We start from the raw sequence: 14560 nt of genomic DNA, 5'->3' as shown, positions 1-14560 counted from the left end.
AGAAGCGAGACGAATGTGGGCAAATAGCTTGCATTCCCGCGTTCAAGCTAAATATATTCTGCATAGAATATGCAATTAAGCATGTAATTTAGGTTATATGCGCTTCAAAATGGCAAAGCGTATAAGTAGACGAACTTCAGCTGCCAGCAATAACTGAGGCGGTCCCCTCTTCCGACCTATACTCTGGTACAAATGGTTCTTGTCAGTTTTGTTGGGGGTCATTTGATAATTTGAACTTTTTATGGTCCCTTGATGTTCGATTTAATGCGATTTTGCATTAATACACATTTTGTTGAAATCTGCAGTAGCACCTTTGAGATTAACTTTTTTTTTTGACGTTGAGTAAAGCAGACTTGTTCTGCAGATCATATCTTTGTATCATAAGGCGAATTGTGGTTTACGAAAAATTTGGTGCTGTGCTAAAAAATGTGCAGTGAAAGCTCGTTAATCCGGTCGACAAAAGACCAGAAAGAAAAGAGAAAAGCTAAGAAAGCAATTTGTAAAGTTGTTCTGCAATGAGCTGAAACATTGTCGCCTGCTTTTGACATGAAAACTGCACGGCAATGATGCACGGAAGCGCGGAGCGCCTTAGTCTAACTGCAATTTTGTAACAGTTCGCAGTATGTATTTACCATGACGCTAATAGCCACGCGCCAGCGCCTAGCGTGCTTCCCAACGCCGTTCAAATCCAGCGCGCTGCTGCCAGGTCACGTGGCAGGACGCAGCACACCCTCCTCCCCTCCTCTCCCTCGATGCATTCCGGAGTGATATCAGGCTTGGCTTTACGCCGCGCCGTGCCGTACTCCGTGCTGCTGCTGTTCGTGTGCTGTTTGTGTCTGATTTCAAAATCGTTCCTTCAAACTTCCGTTTGGATTTCCTACTTATCGTAGCTTGCGCCGCGTGTTTATGCAGCCGTTCGCGTACATTGTGAAAAGTTACCACGCCGAGAAGCATGGAACCGTTTCATATTGACAACACGTTCGGCTTCAACCGTAGCAACCGCGAAGCAAGAGAATAAAGCGGTTACTGGAATGCGTCGAGTCTTCGTTTCCACAACACGTTCAACTTCAACCATTTCAGCCGCGAAGCAAGAGAAAAAAGCGGTTACTGGAATGCGTAGAGTCTTCGTTTCCAGGTGAGACCCATAGTGTAACGCAGAGTGCGTGCAATTTGCGACCGCGAAAATAAATGAGCGAGCGCAATGGCGAGAAGAAGCGGAATGGACGAGGCTCTGTCAGCTCTGTCCTCTTCGTATCCCTTCGGCATTGCGCGTGAGTCACTGGTTGCTTCCGCGGCAGCAAAGTGCATTCCACATCGAATCATCAAACTGCTGATCTGTCAGTGTTCACAGTGTATGCGTTGCGACGCGAGCGCCGAGGTGTATGCATAGATGTGTTTGCTGAATGGCACGCACGCGTAGGAGTCCTAAATGTAAATGTGGCAATCGTATACCGCCCAGCAAGGCGCGTGATTATGTTTTGGGCTTTCGTTAAGGTGGTTGCCCGACTTCCTGTTCTTTATTGGACGTGGGACGTGATCGTGCACTGCCTGCACGCGTGTTTTTGACGCCTGTATCGGCCCGTTGCGGACTGCCGATAGCGTGCGCCGCTCGGTCTGTTTAGCGTTCTGTTATTCGCTACGCGTATGTGCGTCTTTATAGTGATCTGATGTGGCGTGTTAAGGTTAGAACACACCCCTACGAGCCGATTACACCAGCTGTCAAGCTCAGAGTGGGAGGGGTGTGACGCGTTAAGGCATGCAAGCGACTGAGTGAATTGAAGCGACGAGAATTGATATGGCGTCTTCAGATTCCAATGGCGGCCTGTCCGTGGCGGCCTGGCAACGTTTAACGCTAGAACACTATCTAGTGAGGCTAGCCTAACAGTGCTGTTCGAGGAACTAGCGGGAATTAAATGGGATGTGATAGGGCTTAGCGAAATTAGGAGGACAGGTGAGGCGTATACAGTACTAAAGGACGGACGCATACTGTGCTATCGCGGATTAGAGGATAGACGAGAACTAGGTGTGGGATTCCTCATTAATAAAGATATAGCTGGCAACGTACAGTTCTATAGTATTAACGAGAGGGTAGCAGCTATACTAATTAGGCTGAATAGGAGGTACAAGCTGAAAGTGGTGCAGGCCTACGCACCCACATCCAGCCATGATGACCAGACCGTTGAAAGTTTCTATGAGGACGTAGAATCGGCAATTAATAAAGTAAAGTCGCAGTACACTGTACTGATGGGCGACTTCAATGCGAAGGTGGGCAAAAAGCAGGCTGACGACCACGCGGTAGGTGACTATGGGATAGGCTCTAGAAATAGCAGGGAAGAGTTATTAGTCGAATTCGCGGAGAGAAATAATTTACGGATCATGAATACCTTCTTCCGCAAACGAGAAAAAAGGAAGTGGACCTGTAAGACCCCCAATGGTGACACTAAAAATGAAACCGACTTCATACTATGCGCTAAACCTGGCATCATTCAGGATGTGGCCGTCCTCGGAAAGGTGCGTTGTAACGACCACAGAATGGTAAGGTGTAGAATTAGCTTAGACTTGAAGAGAGATCGGAAGAAGCTAGTGAAGAAGAAGACCATTAACGAGTTAGCCGTAAGAGGGAAAGAACAGGAGTTTAGGATTGCGCTGCAAAACAGATATTCGGCTTTAACTGAGGAAGACGATCTTGATGTTCATTCAGTAGAAATAGGCGGTAGGGCAGTTAGAAAGGATACTGGGAAGCTATCTCAGGTGACGAAAGATGTGATTAAGAAGCGCCAAAGCATGAGGGCGTCTAACCCTACCGATAGAATAGAACTAACAGAGCTATCAAAGTTAATAAATAGGCGCAAGGTAGCCGACATAAGGAAGTTCAATATGGAGAGAATCGAGCATGCTCTAAAGAACGGAGATAGACTAAAAGCAGTGAAGAGGAAACTAGGCATAGGTAAAAACCAGATGTATGCATTAAGAGACAAGCAGGGCGATGTCATTAGCAATATGGATAAGATAGTTAACGTAGCCGAAGAGTTCTACACAGACCTGTACAGTAGCCAATGTAATCAGAGCGTTAATGAGAAAGACAGCAGTACACAGCAATGCATCATCCCGCCAGTAACGAAAGATGAAGTAAAGAAAGCCTTAGAAGCAATGAAAAGGGGAAAAGCAGCTGGGGAGGATCAGGTAACAGCAGATCTGTTGAAGGATGGAGGGGACAACGTGCTAAAAAATCTAGCCACACTCTATACGCAATGCCTTATGACCCCGACTGTACCAGAAGATTGGAAGAATGCAAACATTATCTTAATTCATAAGAAGGGAGACGCCAAGGACTTGAAAAATTACAGGCCGATCAGCTTACTTTTCGTTTCCTACAAAGTATTTACTAACGTAATCGCTAATAAAGTCAGGGCAATGTTAGACTTTAATCAACCAAATGATCAGGCAGGCTTTCGTAAAGGATATTTCACAATAGATCATATTCACACTATTAATCATGTGATAGAGAAATGCGCAGAGTATAACCAACCTCTATATATAGCTTTCATTGATTACGAGATAGCATTCGACTGAGTGGAAACCTCAGCAGTCATACAGGCATTGCGTAATGAGGGGGTAGAAGAGCCTTATGTCAAAATACTGGAAGATATATATAGCAACAGCACAGCTACTATAGTCCTCCATAAAGACAGCAATAAAATTTCAATAAGGAAGGGCGTCAGGTAAGGAGACACGATCCCGCCAATGCTGTTCACCGCATTATTGCAGGAGGTATTTCGAGGCCTGAATTGGGAACAGTTGGGAATAAGAATAAACGAAGAATACCTAAATAATCTGCGATTCGCTGATGACATTCCCTTGCTGAGTCACTCAGGAGGTGAACTGCAAATCATGATCAATGAGTTAGACAGGCAGAGCAGATCCATGGGTCTAAAAATTAACATGCAGAAAACCAAGGTAATGTTCAACGGCCTAGCAAAGGAACAACAGTTCACAATTGGCAGCGAGAGTCTAGAAAATGTGACGGAATATGTCTACTTAGGGCAGGTAGTGACAGCTGATCCGGATCATGAGAGGGAGATAACTAGAAGGATAAGAATGGGGTGGAGCGCATATGTCAAATTCTCGCAGATCATGAGTGGCAGTTTACCAATTTCCCTCAAGAGTAAAGTGTACAACAGCTTAATCTTACCGGTACTCACCTACGGGGCAGAAACGTGGAGGCTAACGAAAAGAGTTCAGCTTAAGTTAAGGACAACGCAGCGAGCCATGGAAAGAAAAATGATAGGTGTAACGTTAAGAGACCCAAAGCGGGCAGAGTGGGTGAGAGAACAAACACGGGTTAATGACATTCTAGTCGAAATCAAGAGAAAGAAATGGGCTTAGGCAGGGTATGTAATGCGAAGGCAAGATAACCGCTCGTCCGTAAGGGTAACGGAGTAGATTCCAAGAGAAAGTAAGCGTATCAGGGGGCGGCAGAAGATTATGTGGGCGGATGAGATTAAGAAGTTTGCAGGCAAAGGGTGGATGCAGCTGGCAAAGGATAGGGTTAATTGGGAAGACATGGGAGAGGCCTTTGCCCTGCAGTGGGTGTAGTAAGGCTGATGATGATGATGTGGCGTCTTAAGGTTAGAACACACCTCTACGAGCCGATTACACCAGCTGTCAAGCTCAGAGTGGGAGAGGTGTGACGCGTCAAGGCATGCAAGCGACTGAGTGAATTGAAGCAGCGCTTCACTGCGATACCCCAACAAACGGGGAGCTGCTTGCCCGATCACTTTTGTAACATTGGTAACGTTGCCTGCAGCTGTAAAGTTTTTTTAGTTGCAGGCGGCCGTAAATAAAAATCCTTGCTAAATGTTGACGAAGAAGTAGCCCTTGAAAAAGAGCGCTTTGTAGCCCTTTCAAATTAAGTGGTTTTGAATAACCTAAGTAGTACAGAGCTTATAAAAACTAGTGTGAGCAAGTGGCGTTATGTATTTAAAGTTTGGCTGTTTAAACATTTTTTTGTGGTTGTGTGAAATGCCAGCAATACAAATAATTATCAGGAAGTGCCAGGCATTGTGGGTGCAAAATACACAGCTGGAAATTATGATGTTATGCAGGTGAAGTGCCTTCTCTTCAGTAGTGAAGAGGTCTGAAAAGAGCTTCATCGGAGATGTCTCCACTGTCCAGATTTGGGGCTGTTCTTGTCTGTGCCCGTTCAGCGTACATTGCAGAGCACAAGTATGTGTCGAGTTTTCTCAGATCTGTTTTTTTTTTCACCTCTGCATTGAGATCAGTGTGTTGCAATGTCTGCTTTGGACCAGAACGTTGATGGCATGTATTGGCATTCCCCTATTCAAAATAGCGTGTGTGTCTCTTCTCAATAGGTCATCATCAGATAGTGCCAGTTTCATGCTCAGAAAGAAGCAGTGCTTAAATACATAGGGTCTCGGCTGGCCTCGGAACCCTTACAAAACTAGCGAGGAATCTGAGACTCCCTGTACTAGAATGTAGGGAGCGTATGAATCCGAAGCAAGCAACCAATTTTCTTTTTCTTGTTAGTGGTGGTTGGAACATTTCTCCTGTCATTTCTAAAATTTCGTGGTGATCTTTAGCAAGAATCATTAACACGTTTTCTTATAGCCAAGACGCAAAAAATGCAACGTTGACAGCACAACACACAGGGTGGAAGAAAAAGGGAAACCCGAACCCTCATACCACGATTGAGTCCAGAGCTGGCCGCTCAGCTCCAAGGCTACACAGCAACAACGAGCACACTGGCATATCCTCAGCTCAGCCGCTTTCTCTTTCTCCCTCTCTAGTTCCCACCCCACCTGTTCTCGAGTCACTAGAGACCCCCTTCCATGCAGCCAGACTTTAAAAAATGCCAATATGAAGTAATGGGCTACAGGGTAGCATTCTAAGGTGATATTACAGCATGAGAACAATGTTTTTATTCTTTTTTCCTCTAGTATCCATCTCCCATGGCACTCCTCAAAGACAATCATAGTAGAAGGATAACCATGTCAAGCTTCTGCAGCAATGCCGGCGTCGCATGGCACTCCTCAGAGACTGGTCTTGCAAATACGTCTTATTTCACTTGATGAAAAGAATATGAATGGTGATATATAGTGTAGCTATGAATGCACCTGAAAGATGAGAAACAATAATTGGACTTGACAGCTTCTCTTCTGTGGCCTCTCACTGTATAACGAATGTAAAAACAGCACTAATTTTTACACAAACCACACAGAAAGAACAGACAGCCCTGTCGGAAAATCCTACATGGTTTATGGTCGCACTAATAATGGGCATGCTGTCAATAATATCGCGTATGTCGGGGATCATGACGGTCAAACCGGGACGTGGTGGCGATGTCGGACATTTGTTGGGAGGCTTACCGGGCATGTCGGACAAATGATAATGGGAGCAGAAAACGGTGGGAAGTTTGGTGTCCACGAAAGAAATGATGTTGGGCATGCAGCAACCCATAGCGGTGATAATGACAGCAATGGGTGGGATGTCTGCTCATTGCTGCAGGGGCATCGCAAACGGCGATGGGCAGGTGTTGGTGATCAAAACCGTCATGCTGAACGCATGGTTACTCAATTTTGATTTTGTTTGGAACTCTAACAGGGGCGTGCACAAAGCACTTCGCGCTCGGATGAAATCACTGCAGCTATAGATTTGGGCCAATTGTACACGGCGGCGACGAGTAATTGTTCCGAACGTGTTACTACTCGGTCTCAAGTAAAGGGATATTATATATATATATATATATATATATATATATATATATATATATATATATATATATATATATATATATTACGAACGTAGGTTGCGTTGGCTCCGCAGAATAAAGATTTAAGAGAAGTGGGCACTTCTACAAAGACACTTTTATTTATCAACGTTTCGACCGCGGTGCGGTCTTCTTCAGGACTGTCTTCTTCAGGACTTCAGAAGACCGCACCGCGGTCGAAACGTTGATAAATAAAAGTGTCTTTGTAGAAGTGCCCACTTCTCTTAAATATATATATATATATATATATATATATATATATATATATATATATATATATATATATATATATATATATATATATATATATATATATATATATATATATATATATCGAAATGCCGAGCGCCACACGGCTGTGCCCAATCGGATTGCAGGTGGCAGGCTTTGCCTCACTACATGACACTAATGGTGACGCAGCAAGCGTTAGTTCCACGGTTCAGGCTTTATCGATAGCTTTTGCCAACAGTGCCACAGAACATAGAGCGGCGAGAACAGATGGTAACAAGGCGCTTTAGCACCTATAAGCGCCTCTCGCACCCGTAGATAGTGACTCAGAACTAGCGTCGGAACATGGTCGGAAATGTTGCATCTTTTCAGCAGCTGTGGTGGTGACTATGGCTATATAGCCATCGTCCTGACGTCCGATTTTTTACTGGACATGCACCGCTGTACTGCAACGCACCCTAGCCGGCGTTTTATCTGCCACCACAGCATGCTGCAGTGCTTTGTGGGGAAGCCCACCTAACTGACGTTTTCCGCTTGGTTTTATTGCGGCCTCTGCAATCGCCGCGAGAGGCTTCGAAACAGTGCTGAAAATATGTAAAAGGTATCTCCCAGTTGCTGTCCTTCTCGCTGACTAAATTTTACTTTACCATCGTGATTTTGTGGAGTTATTTTACAACACAAATTTTAGCTAAGTAGAACCATACATTTCACATCTTTACCTAGGTTTCACCGTATTATCTTTTATAATTTTCATGTGAGTATACCATCACAAATGGCATGGCGGATATACTTTTCATGTTTCTGCTAATATGTTTCGTCATCTCTAAAATATCGTAAGCCAGCTGAAATTATATTAAAAGGACATTTATCAAGCTATATTTTGAACATTACAATTTAGTTCAAAATATTTTTTGCTCAGTGTGAATAATTTATGAAGAGGACTTCAAAAACGGCCTTTTTTCATTTAGTGTCAGGAAAAAACCTCAAAATTTTCTTAGTTATAAAATCAAACTTTTGGTGGCTAGTTTACGAAGTGTAAACATATTGTAAGTCCTAGAATATATTTATTATTTTTTCTTAGAGATATTGTCTTCTCAATACAATTTTTTTCATAATTTTCAACTTTTTGTGTACTTGAAAATTTTTTTGCGATATTCACACCAAGTTTTGTGTCTAAAAGGCGCAGAATATTTCTTTCATTTTCATCTAAATTTCTCCTTTATATATGTCTAAAATTTTGCAGGAGAAATCGTATAGCTCGGGCCTATCAAAAACAGTTATTTTTCCAGTGGTAACAAAAGTTAAACAACCCATATGTATTACATGTTACAGCAGCAAAAAAATAGATGGAGCCAGTCACGTACAAAACAGAAATTCAGATTGAATTCTGATCACGGGGTCAGTGACAAACTGTGATAAAATTAATGTTTTTACTGCTACTACCTTAATACCTTTCCAGTAAAGCATTTCAGCACCATGGACATCACCATGCGAAATTAATGGTCTAATTAGCATGCACGGGTGTTTTGGCTAAAAAACCAGTAGCTTTCTTGCATTGATGACTCATGTCTTCAAAGAAAGTAAGCTTAAGTGTCTGTTTCATTTACTGAGTGTGTAAACTGTAGCTGCCACTTATGAAAAAGGAATTGATTTCCTTTCTTGTCAATTCAATTCACAACACTGAATGAGGTTGCTGGATGTTTCAAAACATTGGCTCATTGCTTAAAAGCCTGTTTTATTTTATTTATTTATTTATTCGAATACCCTGAGGGCCCGCTGGGGGCATTACATAGGGGGGGGGGGGACATAAATCATAGCACAATTTTCAAAGAAAAAAAACACTTCAGGTGGTCAACACGGAAAGATGGGAAACAACATAACGTAAACACTGTTACAAAAATTGCACAAATAACAAAGAAAGAGAACATACTGGTTTGCGAATAAGTGATATAAAAAAGCAAACCTTGCTACTGAACGCGCTGTGATTCCAGATAAGTTGGCAATTTTGACTGAAATAAGGTCTTTTGTTAATGACAAGGTTGAAGATTCGAATTGTACTTTGCCCTCTGAGCGAAAATGGGGTTAACTTTGTAGACATGATCAGTGCGACTTGATATATGAGGTGGTGGCAAAATATGCGAGTGTGCAAATGATGTACTGCTGTGATAGAGTGTGAAAAAAGGAAAACCTGGCAAATTTTCTGCGCATTGCGAGTGGCGGCATGTTGAGCTCTTCCTTCAAAGATGAAATGCTTTGAAATCTCGAGTATGATGACAAGATGAATCATGCGGCTTTATTCTGAATAGCTTCAAGTATATTGGTGAGGGTGATTTAGAAGAGATGCCAAATGAATGACGCATATTCCAGTGAATAGCGCACAAGAGAATTGGATGCTTGAAGCCTGGGGTCCCTGTTGGCTAGACATAAGTGCCGCTTCAGAAAGCCAAGTTTTTTTGTGCCTTAGATGTAATATATTCAATTTCTCTATTTATTTGCATCTGCCATTTGCCGCAACACTCTTGGTAGCTTATTCAGGGCAGATTGCAAAGTTATGATGTTGTTAGGACTAGCTATATCTCTGTAAATTACACAGTCATCGGCAAAAAAGGCAAACTGTCGAATTAATATTTAGTGCTATATCATTAATATATATTAAAAATAGAAGCGAACCTATTACCGAGCCCTGATGGATGCCCGACTTGACAAGGGTTAGGCTGGAAATATTATCATTTAATTTAACCACTTCAGAACAATTCGTTAGAAATTGTTCACGCCATTGAGAATCAAGCTATTCAAAGGAGATGCGAGTTGCTGATTGAAAAGTCAGGAGATTATGAACACATGTTTACTGTAATGGGTTGAAAAATACAGTGGAATGCTGGATTTGATTTAAATTTGCTATTTGGGAGCAGCCAAATGCACAAAATCTTCAACGGTTCCAATGTAAACAAGATACTGAAAGGACCATGTCACACTGATATTGAAGACAAATTATTTGTGACTTTTGAGTGTGCACGAGGGTACCACATGAATAATAAAAAAGTGCTAATTTTTCCACCAGAAATAAACAACGAAAAAGTCTGCCAAATTACGGAAAAATTATAAACCAAACAATTCCAGCCTTGGCTACAAGACTATAGCAGCTGCCATGCAGAATTAACTAGTACTCTTGGGGAATGCAGATAATTACCTGCTCTATCGATTTCAGATGGAGACAGCTCTTCACGAAGGAGAATGTGGATGGCCTCTGACAGCTTTGACAGATGCTTCCAGTACTCCGGTCGAAGGATGCCTTCAAGGCATGGAAGGGCATAAAACAAAAGCCACTGCCTCCATTCAGAGGCTTTCCAATAGCCTCGTTCCCTGAGTGGTCGTGGTAGTCTTGCGATGCAATGTGGAGGCTTTATTGCAAGAAGCCTTGTGTCTATGAGAGCCACAGTTGAAGGTGCACCTGTGTAAAAAGTTCACAATGGTGATTAACCATCTTTAATCAACTCAAACTAATGATTGAGACATACAATATCCATTATGCGAGATGAAAACAAATACATTTCAAGCAAAAAGCGCAGTTCTGTCAGCTTGAAATCTAAGCCAATTTAAGATCAAAAATCACAACTTTATTTTAAGCAATTACTGGGGAAACTGGAGCATAAAAATAAACCTTATCAATAACTACCGCAGCAATAATTGTGGACTGTCAGTTATATTATAGTCACCGAATTATGTACTGAAAGGCATATTGTTGGTCAAAAATCAGTGTAATGATATATTTGAACTTATATACTCTCATAGAAATAGCATCTAAATAACCTATGTTAAGTGATAATGATACATTACCTATATAGAAGCGCTGATCACAGTTTGAAGATGACAGGATATTTTCAGTCAGTTGCTTTGTGACCCCTTGGAGAACACAGTGCATGTACTCGACGCTCTGGCCATTGACGAGGTCGAGGCCTAAACAAAAAAGCATGGCATGCTAAGCATTAGTAAAGACATTTTTTAACGCACCAATGTTGTGTTGCCCCACAATAAAAACTGGGACCATAAACAGCCAGGAATATGCAGTCGTTTTGTGACAGAACTCAAAACGTCACCTCTGCTGTGCTATAGCTAGCTGATAATAACGTCCTCAATTAAAGGCAAATGAAAGGATGGTAATGCATGTAGATCAAAACGTCGTAATATGACTTCTGCCTTAAAAGAATGTTTTCAAAGCTGCTGCCTGTCATGATAATATAGGGGTAATGATATAGGAGTGCGAGACCCATAGAGTGCGAATTAGCGAGCATCCCCCGTAGGTAAATGTTAAACCTGGGCTGAGCCGGCATTCTGAATTATATGCATTTCCGCCCACATTAACAGGGATCGAATAAATGAGTTTTACTGTACCCAATTAACACTGTTCGACAAAGTGTTGGACCAAAACAAGCTTTCATACCTTTCAGGCTGAGTAATGCAGATGGTTCTTTTACACCGTTGACATTGTCCTTGAAGCGAACTGCCAGCTTCATATCTGAGGCAAGCATTTCTGATCTTCTTGTTTCGACTGGTTCGTCGGTCACATACCGCATGCTCCCTAGAAGTGAGTGAGAGATTGTGCGATAAACCAAAATTTGCTCCCTGCCCCCTCCCTCTTCCTCTTTATCTCATCTCTCTGCATATGCACTATTTCATTAGAAAGATATGATTTTTTTTGGCAGGGACTAAAATATTTTGATTACCTTCAACGTGCACACCTCTAATAAGGCACCATGGGCAGCCAAAGTAGCCATTGAAGAGCGTCATGTTCAGTACAGATGCCCTTGCCGGTGCATCTACGGAGCAGCAAAGCACGTAAGGCTTGGATGCGTGCTTCGATTTGTATGTCCAGTTCACTGGTCTTACACTGTTGACTTCGCAAGCAAACTTGCCAAGGAAAAGTTGCATGTTTGAATGCGACTTTCCAAACCAAAGTCCAGCAAGAATCGGATGCTTGAAGCGCAAGCCTGGAGGAAGCTCATCAACTATAAACTGAAGCGGCCACACAGAAGTTTTAGATGATTTAAAGACTGGGCTCCCGTCAGTGTTTATGGTTAATGTCAAGTCATCTCTTCCCAGGTTTCTTGACTTTTGCAGTCTGCCATAACAACCAGCATTTGTGATGTCACTAATGATGGCTCGTGCGATGTTGTTTGATGGTGCAGGCTGTCGAAGTTTTGTCAAATTTGCTTCAAGTTCATCTTTTGTCTGCACGATTAAAAAGCTGAGTTGCTTGTGCATATCCATTATAACAAAAAATGAACCTCGCTCTCTCAAAGATTTCAGGCTGTCTGTGCACTTACATACCGGGCATTTTGCTGCGTTGTCATTTTACTCCATTACTATGCTGCAGGTGTCACAGACATAGTGGTATTGTAGCACTTGCTCTGTTTCTTTTGCCCACAATTTTCGAAACAGGTACTCACTCTGTGGCAAGATATTACAGCCGAAAAGGAAGTTAATGAGTTTAGTGAGGTCGCCTAGGGCTGTCCATGTAAGGCCATGAGCAATGGCATATGCCATGACGGCTGCAACTGCGCCAGCTTTCGTGACTTGTGAGTGAGGCAGTTTTTCATCAAATAAAGGAGGAGCATGACTGTCGTTGTTCTCGGAGCGTACATCTTCCGCGCCGTCGTCACTGCTATAGCTGCCGTACGACGAAGCATCATCTCTCAAGAAATCTGCACAGCTGGATGCAGGATCGGTGTCTTCCCAGCTGTCTTCGCCATCCCCTGCAACAGATGGCTGTTGGCCGCCACTGTCCTCGAGATCTGTATCCGAATCCACGTCAGTTTTTTCATTTACACTGTCGCAGTAATTCGAGCCGTCTTCCTCTGGAAATGGAAGCTGCGTTGCACTCTCTTCGGTTTCTGGACGGTCAGCATTTACGCAGTGATTTGCTTCTGTGGTTGACGCAGTCGAACTCGCAGCGGCATAAGCGGCATGTGCCTCCCGTCGCCTGTTAAAGCTTGTTGCTGGTACCGCGAAGTAGTTGTCGCGCTCCAAATACTGCTTGCGACGCTTTGCGGGGCGACTTTCCGACATTGTCTAACCACAGCACGCAGGGCACACGAAGATCAGACGATGCAGCGCGACCAACCTCACGCACGGAAAAAGGCGGGTAAGCTGCAAACCAGCTTAGGCGCAGTGTAGAGATGCTGAAGCGGAGAGAATCCGAAACCGGCCAATAGGTCGGCTTCGGATTCTCTCCGCATCATTATATAGGTCGATTTTGGATTCCATGGGTTGGTTTCGAATTTATTTCGCTTCTAAACAGAACAGGAGAAAGTTAAAATGTAGGGCGTGGCTTTGTGAACGGAACAGATGGCTGCAGATATATAATATATATGGTTTTGCGCACTGGCGCACAGCTGCGCCGCGTTGCTGCGGTGCGCCGCCGCAAACTCCTGCTCCGGGTGCATGTTTTCTTCGCGCGTGGCATTCAGACTGCCGTTTGGAATCCGCGTGCATCGGAGATTAGACCGGTAGTCGCTGGATGCGATAGCCGCGCGTAACTACGTCGTAAAAGAAGGCCACTTCGACTGGGCAGCTGCGCTCGTTAGCGCTGCTCGAGCCGGGCGAGAAAACGAAACCGAAACAGCACGAGAAAAATGTGATTATAAATTATTTATCGCTCGTAGGAGAATAATATGTGGTAATCTATGTATAATAATGCCTTACACATCATTACAAGTAAGAAAAAACGCACCCAATATTTAGCTGTCTATACTCCTTTAATTCTACGACCACGGAATCCAACAGCTCATTTCAAAGCAAAACAATTGTTTGCATGGATAATGACGACAAATGTGTCGAAAAATGAAATATAGTTCCAGTGATTACTTTTCAGTTATGTTTAATGGAGTAAAAACTTTCAACAACCCTGCTGGCCTTTGCCTTCCCGGACCCGCGTCGCTTATATATATATATATATGGGCATGTTCTGGCAAGAACGGTAATCGAGGTAATTTCGTATTTTTCTCGGAAAAAAATTTTATGTCACACAAGAGGTGGAGAATGTCGTTTTTTCCACTTCGCAAAGATGCAAGTTTGGAGCATCACTGCATGCACAATAAATTGTTTCCGCGCATAAGTATTTTTTCAGTACCTCATTACAACTTGTACTATACGAAGAAATAAAATAACGTTTTCTTGCTACGTCAATCTTCTAAGTAAAAAATCTCAAACTTCGCTTCCGGAGCCATGCGGTGCCAAAAAGGCAATTTTCAGGGCAGCCTTAGGGCAAGATGCCTAAAGATCTCCCGACTGAATCTTTTTGTCTGTATTTTTCAGTTACGTTTATTCACTTCAGGCAAGTTTTGTAGCTCTACAATTGACCTATATTTTTCAATATGGCCTCAAATTTGGCCGCAGTTCAAAATCGTCAGAAAACTTACAACTTTGACTTAATTGGATTTTTAAAAAAATCATCATCGAATTTTATTAAAGTTCCCTTAATATACTCAATACTTCATAATTTTAAGGCACCAGAAAGTGTTGCATTATTTTGTTTTAAAGTATGAA

At 42.8% G+C, this 14560-nt stretch overlaps 2 protein-coding genes across 2 annotated transcripts in view; one reads left to right on the top strand and one right to left on the bottom strand.

The window, feature by feature from the left end:
* Positions 1–786: 786 nt before the first annotated feature.
* The window catches only part of LOC144116310 (uncharacterized), a 43235-nt gene continuing 29461 nt past the window's right edge, over positions 787–14560 (top strand). Inside the window, exons 1-2 of the mRNA XM_077651049.1 lie at positions 787–1135; positions 5106–5226. The gene's annotated coding sequence lies outside the window, so the exon portion shown is untranslated. The remainder of the gene's footprint in view (positions 1136–5105; positions 5227–14560) is intronic.
* Positions 8853–14547, bottom strand: LOC144116311 (uncharacterized). The gene is made up of 4 exons (XM_077651051.1): positions 11740–14547; positions 11457–11594; positions 10853–10972; positions 8853–10466 (listed from the first exon to the last, which is right to left on the bottom strand). Exons 1-4 carry the CDS (start codon positions 12281–12283, stop codon positions 10150–10152), a joined length of 1119 nt encoding a protein of 372 aa, XP_077507177.1. The 5' UTR covers positions 12284–14547; the 3' UTR covers positions 8853–10149.

This window comes from Amblyomma americanum, chromosome 1, assembly GCF_052857255.1.
Source record: "Amblyomma americanum isolate KBUSLIRL-KWMA chromosome 1, ASM5285725v1, whole genome shotgun sequence".
In the NCBI taxonomy this organism is placed as follows: Eukaryota; Metazoa; Arthropoda; class Arachnida; order Ixodida; family Ixodidae; genus Amblyomma; species Amblyomma americanum.
Note: the sequence above shows the minus strand (reverse complement) of the source record. Positions and strands in the feature narration are given on the sequence as shown.

Excerpts from the sequence above, each read along its gene's own strand:
- LOC144116311 (XM_077651051.1), bottom strand. The coding sequence starts at position 12,283 with ATGGATATGCACAAGCAACTCAGCTTTTTAATCGTGCAGACAAAAGAT. Across the intron at positions 10,973-11,456 it reads TGCATTACTCAGCCTGAAAG|GCCTCGACCTCGTCAATGGC; the intron begins GTATGAAAGCTT and ends TTTTTTGTTTAG. Across the intron at positions 10,467-10,852 it reads TGATCAGCGCTTCTATATAG|GTGCACCTTCAACTGTGGCT; the intron begins GTAATGTATCAT and ends CTTTTTACACAG.